The sequence below is a fragment of the Rhinolophus sinicus genome, linkage group LG07 (assembly GCF_036562045.2).
Source record: "Rhinolophus sinicus isolate RSC01 linkage group LG07, ASM3656204v1, whole genome shotgun sequence".
Taxonomy (NCBI): domain Eukaryota; kingdom Metazoa; phylum Chordata; class Mammalia; order Chiroptera; family Rhinolophidae; genus Rhinolophus; species Rhinolophus sinicus.
In genome coordinates this window covers 26,872,747-26,885,917 of record NC_133757.1, presented here as the reverse complement: position 1 = coordinate 26,885,917, position 13,171 = coordinate 26,872,747, and the positions used below count along the sequence as shown (strand labels likewise).

General features: G+C 42.4%; 1 protein-coding gene across 1 annotated transcript in view; it reads right to left on the bottom strand.

Moving 5' to 3' along the window:
* BLNK (B cell linker) overlaps positions 1 to 10,509 on the bottom strand; it is a 71,963-nt gene extending 61,454 nt beyond the window's left edge. The window contains exon 1 of the mRNA XM_019724775.2: positions 10,239 to 10,509. Within this exon, the coding sequence (XP_019580334.2) occupies positions 10,239 to 10,285 (47 nt within the window). The 5' untranslated portion in view covers positions 10,286 to 10,509. The remainder of the gene's footprint in view (positions 1 to 10,238) is intronic.
* Positions 10,510 to 13,171: the final 2,662 nt, after the last annotated feature.

Genomic DNA, 13,171 nt, shown 5'->3' with positions numbered 1-13,171 from the left:
CCTATGGAAACCCTGAACCCTTTAAAAAAAAATCCTGGCGCGCTTTACCCTGTCAGAGGCAGTTGGGCATGGGACACACCACGCTGACACTGATGAGATGACAAGGAAACTAGGCTATATGAGCTTTGAGAAGTTCTTAGATTTGCCATTTAATGTGACAGCAGAAATTGTCATGGCTCTCCCCCTCTCTCATTTTAGGGGCAGGAGCCCTTGGGGCCTGAAGGGCTGCAGCACTTTCTTTCCTTTTGGCAGTGAGTAAACCTTTCTTGCTTCTTCCTCTCACCCACCATACAGCAGGGAGGAGCTTGGGGAAAGGGAAGACATTATCCTGTTAAACTGATCATTCTCAAATTTGCAATACCAAATGACAAATGATTCTAATCATGTTTCAGATAATTCCAAAAACGCAATCCTATGTACTTCTAGAAAATGAATGTGTTTTAAGAATTTGAGCGTGTTCTTTTAAAAAATTAACCATAAGAGGAAAAAAATTAGTCTTAGCAGTGTCTACAGGGTACACTGTAATATTGTCCCCACTTGTCCGGGCATCCATTTGCACAGTTAAAATATTTTCAGGGAGTAAAGAGTGGTTTTGAGGAATGGTATTTCCCATCTGCTGAAAAAATTGGACTCAGTTAAGCTCATTTCACTGGGGTCTGAGTAAAAGGATATTGGGAAACGTCATGTGTAAGGATTGAAGTGGAGGGAAGCATTGTAATTCTTAAAACCCATCCAGAAATGTTTATCAATAATACATTTTAAAAACTTTGAAACAATATCTAATTGGTCAAACAAAAATATGACCATGGGTCCCCCAAATGTACTATTTTATGATAAGTATGAAAAATAATTTCATTATCAAATTTTGCATTGTGGTAAAATACACATAAGGTAAAATTCACCATTTCGACCATTTCAAAGTATACAACTCAGCAGCATTTAGGAAACTCACAATGCTGTGCAACCACTACAACTATCTAGAACATTTTCATCACCCCAAAAGGAAACCTCATACCCTTAAAACACTCATTAGCAATTCTGAAGCTGATATTTTTTCAATTGACTTTTTAAAAAAATTATTATTTTTTTATCAGTTCACTTTTGAGGTATTTGCATGAATATCTTTTTTTTTTTTTTTAATCATGTTAAAAGATTGTCTTCGTCAGGTATATTAGGCCCAATCATCCAGGATTGGTTTGGCAACAGTGATGATCTTTGAATGTGGAGATGATATGAAATCAATAGTCTTTCCATTGTAAAAAGAGGAGTTTGACCCTGAACAGGCTGCGAAGACCATTTGAAAGGCAAAACAGCCACATATGTGTAGAGGGTCCAGTTTCCCAGTGATTTAGTATTACATTTTCCTTCTTTCTTGGAAGTTTGTATTTGCTTCTCTGGTAATGATTTGCACTAAAATAAGAAGACTGTTTTCCTTCCGGTCCAGTATTGAATATGGACATTACTATGCTTTAAGTGCTTAAAAGATTATTCTTCCTCCTACAGATTTTTATACTTGTGACCAAGGAAAGTTATGAAGTCAACAACAACAAGTTAAATGGGGATGACATTTCCTTGTCCCTGTGCCGCACCTCTTTAATCCTCCAGTCTAAGCACCCTTAGTCACAGCCTCCTGCTGGGAATTCCCTCACTTAGGTGTGGCCCAATGCCCCTGACCTTTCCCTTTTCTTTATCACCACTTTCCTGAACAATGTCCCATTCTTTCAGCTAACAACTGTTGACTGAGCTACCTCTGTGTGTGAGAGAGAAGAGCATTGCTCTCTGCCCGCTCCGTCTGACCTGGCTGTCCGATAAAGGATTTCCGCCTGGGTATTAGTGACAGGTACTGACTTAATGCCTGAACCTATTATACTTAGAGGTGTTTGATTGTGAACCAGGGCTAGGGGACACTGCCTTATTCCACGTGGGTGCCTCTCTAATGACACAATTTGGGGCCTTGGATAAGCCCAGGCCAGGAATTTTGGGGGAGGGGGACACTCACTGAGCTCTTCCTCTCTAGTCAACATACTTACTGTTACAACATCTCTATTATGTTATATATTATTATTCCCATTTTCCAGTTGATAAAGCTGAAGCAGAAAAAGATTAAGTGACCTCCTCAAAGACCATGAGCTAGTAAATGCAGAGCAACTGTTGAAACCTAGGTCTGCCCAATTCCAAAGTTCGTATTTTTTCCAGTACAGCAAAAACAGCTTTCTGGGCACTTCTTAAATTATACCACATTGATCCCATATGCTCAGTCGACACGTGAGACCAATTGTGCTCTTTATAATTATAACTCACTCTCAGATGACATGAACTATTGTGGGAGCATTCTTTGAAAAATACATGTCAGTAGGATACCAAACACCTGCGTCAGCGTGGAATTCAAGTGTGGACTTGGAAACGTGTACTAGCCAGAAATACTGACAGCATGATTCTGTAGGGCTTCTTTACTGGGGTGTCTGACTAGTAAATTAGTTTCCTTTTTGCTTAAAAAAATACATATATAGATCTAGGAAAAATTTAGAACACAGACTAAGCTAGAATGTTTTATTGGCCAGTAAATGACAGGGGGGAATAAAGGAGGGTGTGGCCTACTCTTCTTCCTGGCAGGCACACATGGAGGTGTCGTTCTAGAATGTGCTCTGCCAGTGTGAGCTGGAATAGGTAACTTCACCTCCCTGGGCCTCAGCTTTCTTACCTGAGCGATAAATACGGCCGAGGAGATAGCGTCTTAGGCCCTTGCCAGGTAATTCTCTGTGATCGGGGTGAGGACACTGGTGTCCAGGTCCCTACACGTTGCAGGGGGAGCAGACTCCGCCTCGTGGCTCATGGAACCTGTGTCCAGCACTGGCTACTGAATTTCTGGGGTCCAATGTAAAATGAAAACACAAGGCCTCTTGTTGAACATTATTCCGAATTTCAAGACGGCAGTAGCAGAGCATTACAGCAAGCACTGGGGCCTTAGAGCCCGGGCCTTGTGTGAGTGCATGGCCAGACTCCCAGGAAGCTGGCCTCTGCAGCGTGTTCCCTACACTGCGGGACGGGATGAAATCTGGAGTAGGTCTGGGGCCCCAGCTAGCCTGGGGGAGGCAGGGACTCCTCTGGGGTAATGATTTCCTTTCTCAGGAAAATGGCCAGTGCAGAAGCATGACTCATCAAGGAGACACAACATGTCCCTTAAGGTGGCTTCCTTCCCTTGCTTTGGAAACAGCCATGCTGGACTGAGGGAAAATGGCATGTTTGGGGGCGTAGACCAGAATGCTGTAAAAAGGTTCTGAAAACATCTGACTGAAAAATAAGCCTGCAGGTGTAGCTTCCTGAGAAGGGACAGGTAGGAGAAGGTGGGCCAGACCAGGAGGAGGAGGCACCTGCGAGGGGAACTCTTTGGGAGCAGACAGCCCTCAGCTGTCTGGTTAAGTGGACTTAACAGGTTTCTTGGCAAGGCCATTTCTATAGTTGGCAAGAATACTGCAGCCCCTTAAGCTTGGAGGCAGAATCTAGGCTCACCAATGAGACTTGAGCATCTGACATTGCAACAGACAGCAGTGCCATGCCAGCCTGGATCCTTCACATATACTGGGGATGCCAAAAAATGTACACAAGTGGACTCTTTGGTCAGCGCTGCTCAAGCAGTAGTTCGCTGTAATCAGAAGTGTCTGGATGCTGATGGTAACCACTTTGAGCACCTATTGTAATTGTGGAAGTCAAAAGTGACTTGTATACATCTTTTGTTATCAGTATATATTGAGTATTACAATTTTAATACAGTTTTCTTTTCTTAAAGTGTGTATACATTTTTTGGCACCCTCTGTGTGTCCTCTCACCATTCCTAGTAGCATAAGAGAATCAGGCAAACTGTTTCCTGACATCTGGATAAGATCAACACCAATTTTAAAAGACATGAGGTTGGGGTGGGGGGAGATAAAGAATTGTTTTATAATAGCGCTGGAATCAACATTAAAAAAAAGTTGCACCTTCAAAACCCATCCATCAGTTTCATAAAATATGCATCAGTGGCCACAGGGAGACCAGGCAAGAGAGGGTGAATACTGCAGCAGACACTAACCCAGGTGATGGGAGAGTCATTCCAAATCCGTGCCTTACATGGACCTCAGGGCAACACCAGCTGCTCCAAGACAGGAACAGCATGTCCCCTTCCGTGCAGCACTTAGCCATTGAGTCAGAGCCATAAGCCCTTGGACATCTTAATATCTACGTTATCATTTAATTTGCTTTTTATCCCAATCTAAGGGTTTCCACTCAATATTTGCCCAGTCTACTCACAGAGGTAGAAACAGAGACTATTCTAAGATGACCTTATGTCTGGAAATCTTTGTTTGCTCTGTTCTCTACCCAGGAGAGAACAATGTATACTTCAATGGTGCATGTTGTTCATGGAATCTAGTTTTGTTGGACACTAAAAATTAAAAACAAAAACAAAAAAACAACTCATTGCAATACAGGCCTAAGCACCTCTAGCCCTTCCCCTTGGCAACTCCTCACCCAAACCAATCCAGGCAGAGGAAGATCCGTCCAGTGAGCAGAAGTCATATCAGTTACTAAGATATATGTTATGTATTCTAAACTTCACATACATACTGTCACTATGAAAACATACAAATGAATATGTGCTTCTTGGTCTAGACAGAATTTGTTCTGCTTGGTCTAAATTAGAGTTTCTCAACAGTAGCACTATTGATATTTTGGGCCAGATAATTTTTTTGCTGTGAGGACTGCTCTGTACAATGTAGGATATTTAGTAGCACCCTAGGCATCTAAAGTGCCAGTAGTTCCCCCACCCAATTGTGACAATCAAATGTCCCTTGGAGAGCAAAATTGTCCCTGGTGGAGAACCATTGATCTAAATGATGCAGCTATGACTCGGAGGGTGGCAGGGGAAGGATATTTCTGTGGGGTTTATTTAAAAGCCAAAGAAAGCCATCTGGTGTTTCATTTTCTCTGTAACAAGCTGCCACTTAATTTCTCTTTTTTTTCTCAGTCATATTCTTCAGCAAGCCTAGATTCCTTGATGTCATTGCATGAGGGCAATAGTAAGGTCCTCTTTGAAAATGAACCAAACTAGTAAACTGTACACAGAACAGACGAGGTTAGTCATCTGGATGAGACCTGTGCCTAACACGTTTGGTACTAGCCCAGTGTCCCCAGTCCAGTGCTGTAGGAGGCAGGGCTACAATGTAATTGTGGTTCAGTTCTTGGAAACCTAATTAATTGTATCATAACCCATGTGGAAACTGGTTGCTTGGAGAGAAAGGATGTGCTCAAATGTTGCAAACAGGCAATCATTAAATCTAGGAGAGAGTGTGCCTTGGATATGTGGCCTCTGGTTTAGGGTTTTCCTGGCACAGCCATGCCCAAAGTGGATGAGAAAGAGTGCCTTGAATTTTCTTGGCTGGTGATCCCGAAATCCATACATACTAAGCAAATTTCTAATAACGTGGCTCCAGTGTAGCTTGTCCACAAGGAGAAAGAGGCTTTGTCTGAGTATTTTACCAACAGATGTGACACAATACAGGCCAGTTGAGTGGATTCTCAGACGGCATAACACAGGTTAGCAGTGTGAAGAGAATGGGAAACCATACTTCCTGGAAAGTTTATCTTATTTCTACCGTTAGATGCTATGCCTCCTTTTTGCCCTCCCACATCAGTGCTGGCCTGTGACCTAAGCTTATAAAGAATGAGAACAGAGATGCCCCTACACACATGAGTTGCTCTATCGACCGTGAGCCCCTTGGGCAGCTTCCTGCTCTGCTTGCCACTCCAATTAAAGGGGATTTGGTCTATTACCATGAATAGGAAGAGAGACAGGAAATGGTCACTCGTGATGGGTGGGTTGAAGTACAAGTTGTTGTGTCTACTTTTTATTACTTGTTATACTGACCATGTGACAGATATCATTCTGGAACGTTCTGCCGATGTTATCTTACTTGTTCTTCACAACAAGCCTCACACAAGTGAGGAAGGCATCTCTAGTTTTATTTGACTGTTGAGGAAACTGAGGCTTAGAGAAATTGAATGAGACCCATAGCTAGTAACTGGCAGTTGGAGCCCAGCCCTTTGGGGCTCCAGTCGCATTGTTCTTCTAAATACATCATAGCTATCTTCTAGATAATCTTATCTGGATGCTGTCTAGATGCATTCTCTGACCCCAGTGTTCAAAGTTGGGCAGCTTTCAAAGCAATAAGAAAAGAATTGGAAGATATTTTGCAAACGGGTTGTCTCACATAAGTTGATGATTCAATCAGGAAATATTTCCTGAGAGTCATAAGATAAAATACTAGCCTTAGAGGATGTGTAACATATGTCAAGCATTGTCTCCATTCCTAAAGGGTCACACAGCATCAGAGTAGAGAGGGACTTTGGTAATCGTCTGGCCCAAAGTCCTCATTTTGTAGATGGGGGACACAGGGGAAATGAGATCCTATTCAGGATGGTGCGGCAGTAAAGGAAAGAAAGGGACATATATGGAAGCATCATAAAAGAAAGACTACAGGGTGTGGTTGGTGAGTGGAGGTCCAGAGAGGAGGATGCATCAGAGTCTGTGCTGATGATGATACCATTAACAGAAACAGGGAGGACCGGAGAGGGAGCTAGTGGTGGAAAGGTGAAAAGAAGGTGAATTTGTTTCTGAGGAATTGAAAAGTCAGCTAACTGGAAATTCCAAGTGAGGATTCCAAGACCTGAGCAGTCATGTCCCAGAATCTGTTAAATAAGATCATAAAATGATTTAGGTTCTATTGCCTTTCTTTCTTTAAATTCTCCACTAGCCGTGAGATTCAGACACCCATGCCAGAGCTCTGTCATGCTCAACAGTTTTATTAGCCACTTAAATTAAGGCAGAGAAGGGATATTTGTCACGACTACAATCCATGCAAAGCTGAATGCCGCAGGTGTCAGTATCAACAGGTAAAATAGCCAAAATAGCCAGAAAGAACTGAAACTAACATGAAATTTATCAAGGATCAATGTAAAGGCCTATGTTTATGTTCAGAAAATCAATTGCACACCTATAGAATTAATAAGAATAACAATATTGATATTAAGGACTACCATTTTTAAATTCAATGATTACTGTATGCCAGAATCACTACGGGTCAACGCTTCATAGAATGGTTGATTTAATCCTTACAACAGCCCTATCAGATCAGATCCTATTATAATCTCCTTCTTACCAGCTGAAGAAACTGAGACCAAGGAGATTAAGTAAACTTTCCTAAAATTACACATATGTTAGTTGGACTGAAAAATACCACTTTAACCAATAAGGATTGGGGTGATTTGGTTTCACCACACTCAAAGAGCCTTCGCATGTATAAAAGTGAGTGTGTTTACAGGTGCTACAAAGAAAAAGACGTGAGCACAGATGATGAGTCAATTGAGAGGTTATTAAAAACATAAAAATATAAAATTTCCTTTTCAAAGTTTCACTCACTTGAAAAGAATATAGTCAGTGTGATTCAGGATTGTAAATTTTGAAATATTTACCTAGAAGCGTAAACTTTTTAGGATCCTAGGAATGTTTGCTGTGAAAGGATTGAGAAACCAGGTTTTAGCTGGGTTTCTGATGATAATGTTATCTTACAAAATCCAGGGAAAAACCATGGTTAAGAATTAACTAAAAGATCTTGAGAGTTTATGGATTCCTTCATGTGGTGCTTCAATGGTTAAAAAAAAAAGAAAAGAAAAGAAAAACGAGAATCTGTGCTCACACATTTCTGTGGTCACATGCAACTTAGCCACCTCGCCTTTCTCAATTCTTCCACAGCAGAAACTCTCAGGGCAAATTCTTATCCCCAGCTGTGTCCATCTGGGAACCTTCTTTTTCTCCTTCATTTTGAGAATCCCTTGTTTCCTTCCAATCCTGCCTGTTCTTCTTTCCTTGGTTGATTCTGCCTTTCCTGCACTCCTGGTCACTCCTTTTGCCTCTAGTTTCTTTTCAGCCCTGGAAATATATCGCCTAGATCAGGGTCATCCCTTTTAGACTCCCTTGATGGACACTTACTATCGCTCTATTTTTGTGACTAAGAATTTAAGCAAATTCTCACATAAACTTTGATAAACCTAAGCATATAAACACAGCTCTTCATTTATATTGTCATGTGGTGCCAAATAATTGCAGTTAGGCAACATTTTGAATTGGTGTTACTAGTCAGGACAGAGGATATAAACCACAAGGATCAAGTATTTTATTTATCTATTTCTCACTATCCCATCTAATTACAGAAAAGATTTAAGATGGTGCTTCAAGTCCATCGTGTTTACAATTTCATTTCTTTGAAAATGTCCACGTTGACAGTGTACGTTTTACCAAAACAGGCCAATTCTGTACAGACAACTGAATAACCAAGTGGGGAAAAAAGTTATTTCTGCCTAAGCAGATGAGTGGAGTGTATGATTATCCACAATATAATTTTGGTTTTCTACCCTGTAATCCATGGTTGTGTATTGTCTATCAACTGTTACATGATCAAGCTGGACTTTGTCCGAAAGGGAGGGATCATAAAGTGATTTAGGTTCTATTGCCTTTTTTCAAATTCTCATGTAGAGTTTCCGAAAGAGGTTGTAAGCCTCAGGATAGCTCCAGGTTACGGAATCTCTCTTTCAAAACCCTCCTGCTCATATGAGAGAAGCCCTGATATCTATTCCTTGGTAGTTTCTTTGGCACGTCTTTCCTGCCTCTCCGTCCCTTTCCCCTCTCACTGCTGTGCCCCAAGTCCAGACCTGCAATACTAGATGCTTGGGTTACTTAACTGTCCCCCTCCTACTGGGTTTCCTTGCTTCCAGTCTCCCTCCCCCTCCAGCCCACCCTGCCAACCTCTCATAAGCGTGTTGGCAGGACATCGCTAACAGTGTAAGCCATTTTCCAGCTCTCTGTGGTGAGACCCCTCCTTGTCCTCTGTAATTGGGCCCCACCCTACACATCCAACCTTGTCAGGACCGCCTGGTCCCACATGCCCTACTCTCCTGTCTCCGTTGGACAGGAAACTCTCTTCCTCATCCCTCACATGGACCGTCCAAATGTCAGCTCCAAGTGTCAGCTTTGCATTTCCTCCCTCCCAGCACATAATACTTCCCTTCCACTCCTACAACTCCTTTCATGTCCCCGGCCTCCCAAATCCTAGCTCTTGAAGCATCTTCTCCCTGAAACCTTCTCCAGCTCCTCCAATTCCTAGCTTACACTCATTTAGTCTCTTACTGCTTCTCTTGTTTTACCTCACCCCCTCCTATGAGGTGCAGCAACTTGAGACCAAAGGCAAGACTGCGGTACCTTCTCGTCGGTGCCGGTGCAGATCACACAGCAGCTGCCGAGAGTGTGGCCTCAAAATGGCTGCCTGTGTCCTGTGCTGCATGCCCATCCCAGGTCAGCAGTTCATGTCACCATTTACCAAGCCCCTACCAGGGGTAAGACCCATAGTCTCACTGTGAATGGCTGTGTCTCTGCCAATTCCAGACTACTTGCTCTTAAATTTTGTCTCAAAAGCTCGAATTCTCTGGCTCCTTAATATCTGTGGTAACTTGCTACATGTGTCACATCACCCCATGAAGAATTGAAGTTCAAACAGTAGTTGAAATACAAGCCAGTCATTGAACATTAAAAAATTCCAGTTTCCAAAAACCATGAAACACAAAGAAGAATTTCAAAATCAAAATTTTGGAACTCTTCGTTTCTACAGATCAAAGAAGTTTCTTGATTCTTGCCCGCACTGGGGTCATTTCTGGTTTATTCTTTCTAAGTGGAGTTTTATAGATAATTGTTACACTGACATGAGGACATGGGAAAAAAACAGATCTAATCTCCCCCAAAAACACTTGATATATACCCACAAAATAAATAGGAGACAGTAAAACTATAATGAATATACCCGATTATAACAATCTTTCACATTACAAAGCAATCCACAATGAAATGGTTGAGGACTCAGATTAGGCAAACCCTTCCTTAAGAAAGGTTGTTGTATTCAGACTCTGAAAGCTGACCTTTGGCCTCTCTTTTTTATTCTCCCTCCAGAGCTTTACACTTTGTCACTGGCAAAAGCCTGCTAAAATAAGCCTACTTGTTCCTACATACTTCTTTAAAAATGCGATCTACTTCCCCATAGTCATTGCCACCCACTGCCTTAGAACCAGTAAAGCATTCCAGGATTTCAGTATTTCTGAGATGCAGTAAGAGCACTGGAAAAAGCAGAAGAAGAAGTATTGGATGGGGACAATCTTACCTCAACTTCTGACTGGCAGGAACAGTTAGTTTATTAAGCTTGTCCATTCTTTTTGGTAACAATGAGCCACAGATAACCGTCCAGTGGTAATGTCAGCAGTGCCTGGCCCTGCTAGGGGGTAGCATGGTAAGCCTTTGATCTCAAGGATCCCCAGTCACTGGAGTCTGATCTCCGAGAGTGCAGGCTGCTGGCAAACACCCTGGCACCAGGGAGAAGTAAAACTTGCTCGAGCACATAGTCAAGTTTCATGTTTCTACATAATCATGTGACCTGGGTAGCCAGCCAGCTTGGCTGATTACTCCACATTGTGTAAACTCTAATAGTGAAACCTATTGGACATGCAAATTTCTTTCCAGCTGCTTTCTTTTATAACCAGATTTTTAACCAGGTCAGGGCAAGCTCTGACTGGTCACTACTTCCTGTTGTCTCAAACACATATCGTTGTGTTTTCAGCAGGTGTCATGCTGTCCCCAGCAGCTTCCTGGGCTCAAGGAAAAGCAAAATAGTCATTTCCCTCAGAAGGTTTCTTTGCAACTTTATGCTCATTTGCATCACGTCATGGATAAACTTTTCCACTTGAAGAACCATGATATGAAACTGGCATTTTTCTATTGTTCTGTTCGTCCCTTCCACCCCCCCCACCCAAATGTTTTTAAATAAATATCAGGTGGCAGTGACACAGCAGTAATAGTCTACTCAGAGAATTAGTTTTCTTTTCCTGACAATCTATCTAAAATGGGATGGACAGTTCTCTAGGCAAGGTAGAGACAGACGAGTGATCTGAAAAAGAGGAGAGGTCTGTATCATAAGATGTCTGCTATGTGTGATCCTTGTCAGGTCAGTGGACTCAGGAGTTATGCTGAGAGCCAGATGTTTGCAAACAAAACCAGGAGGTACCCAAAAGTCGGCTGAGAACAAATCTGACAATCTCCCAACAATGCAATTCTGACATCAGGCCATTTGGAAGTCCCTTGAAAAGCAGGATGCCACTCTCCTCACTGCCTTTGTCCCCACCTGCCCCCATCTGCTGCTCACTTTCATCTCCTCCCAGGACTGACGCAGTTACATGCAGCCCTGGGGGCAATAAGGGCATCTCAAGTACTGCAGGTCAGGCGAGCAGCAGGGAGGAGGGAAGCACACCTGTAGGGCTGATCCATTCAGAGCGGCCCACTTCCCTCCTGGAAGACTTGACTGCTCCCTTGACCTATTCTGAACATCTCCCATTTGTCTGTCATTTAGAGGTCAGAAGGCAGTTTAGAGTCAGAGAAGAAGGAAATAAGAGGGACAGTTCCTTCTATGCCTGGATACACTTCCCTGTAGCCAGCAAGAATGCTCTGTTCACCTTTGTGAAATTGGGGTACTGTTCTACGTTATTCCAGGTGACCAGTCCTCTCCAGGGTCTGAAGAATATATAGAAAGGACAAAGTGGAAGGCTCCCAGGTACCTCTCCTGTTACAGACCCAAAGTCTGGCTGAAGATAGAAGGGGAAGAGGGAGAAGAGCTAAAGAAAGAGGAGGAAGAGAAGGAGGAGGAGGGAGGAGAGAGGCAGCAGCAGCAATGGCAGAGGTGGAAGCAGTAAATGGATTTCAACCCTCCTGTGTGGCTCCTTTGTACAAACAGAGGTTCTGTACTTCTCCAGGTAAATCTTGACTGTTCACATTCATGTACTGCCTCTGAATTTCTAACTCGACCAGACGTTCAGGAGCAGAATCCTCAGAGCTACTGAAGGGTGGCCAGGCCAATAAGAGAGCAGATAATTTTCATGAGAAAAATGCAAGTGCTTGCCTCCTCCAATAGTTTATTTTCCCCAAGCAAGCCGCTCACTTTTCTTGCATTGTACCCCGGAGGAACTCTAGACCTCGGCCCATCCCCTTCCCATAATTTTTAACTGAAACTAGTATTCCAGGATGATGAAGGCACATGTAATGTCATCAAGAATCAGGACAGTCAGGCTTCACTGAATGGGATGATGATAACCAGCTCATTCCTTCTTAATTATTGTAAAGTACACCCCCTCGGCCACTTGACTTTTCTCTCAACCAACAACTTGGCTCAGCACCTGGGCTGGCAACTTCTTATTCCCCAGAGAAATAGACCAGGGGCAAGAGTTACACTTCTGCTTTTTCTTTTTACAGCCACCTGTATTTCTTCTTTTTACTGTATTTAGTCTGACATGATAAAAATGAGAGTCTGCTTGTCCACACTGGGCATTTTGCCCCATGTGGTCTGTAGCATGACAACCATAATGTTCCATGCTGCCACCACTGCTCTACAGGTGTAAGTAGGTTCCCAAGGTCAGTGCAAACAGGACATCAAGTCTTAACTGATACTTGTAAAATGCCTGAGACCACACAACATGGTTTCTATAGCACATGGAGAAAAATGTACCATGATAAACAACTCAGTCTCGATCTGCACAGTCCAGTGGGCGCAATTAATCATTAGATTAACAGATGAAAAATGGATAATCCCAACCTTAGAGAAAATTGAGAACTCCTATACACTGCTGATAAAAAATAAAGTAGGTGCAATGACACACATACCTACGATCCATATGGGTCATAAAGGTAACAGAGCACGAAGAATAGACCATGTACACTAAGTTCATGTACAAGAATTGTCACTAAAGCACCATTTCTAATAGAAAATAAAACAACATTGGAAATAACCCAATTTCCCATCAACAGGAAAAAGAATAAATTAGTTGTGGCAATATTCATGCAATGGAGTATTAATCAGCAGTGAAAATGAATGAACTACAATTGCATCGGGATGGATAAATAACACAAATAATTTCAGCAATGAAGGCAAGATCATATAGCATGATTCCAGTTATATTAAGGCAAAATTAACTGATATATTATTTAGGACACATACATATATAGTCAAACCAAGGGAGGGAACGGTAAGTGTAAACTTCAAGAGAATGGCTA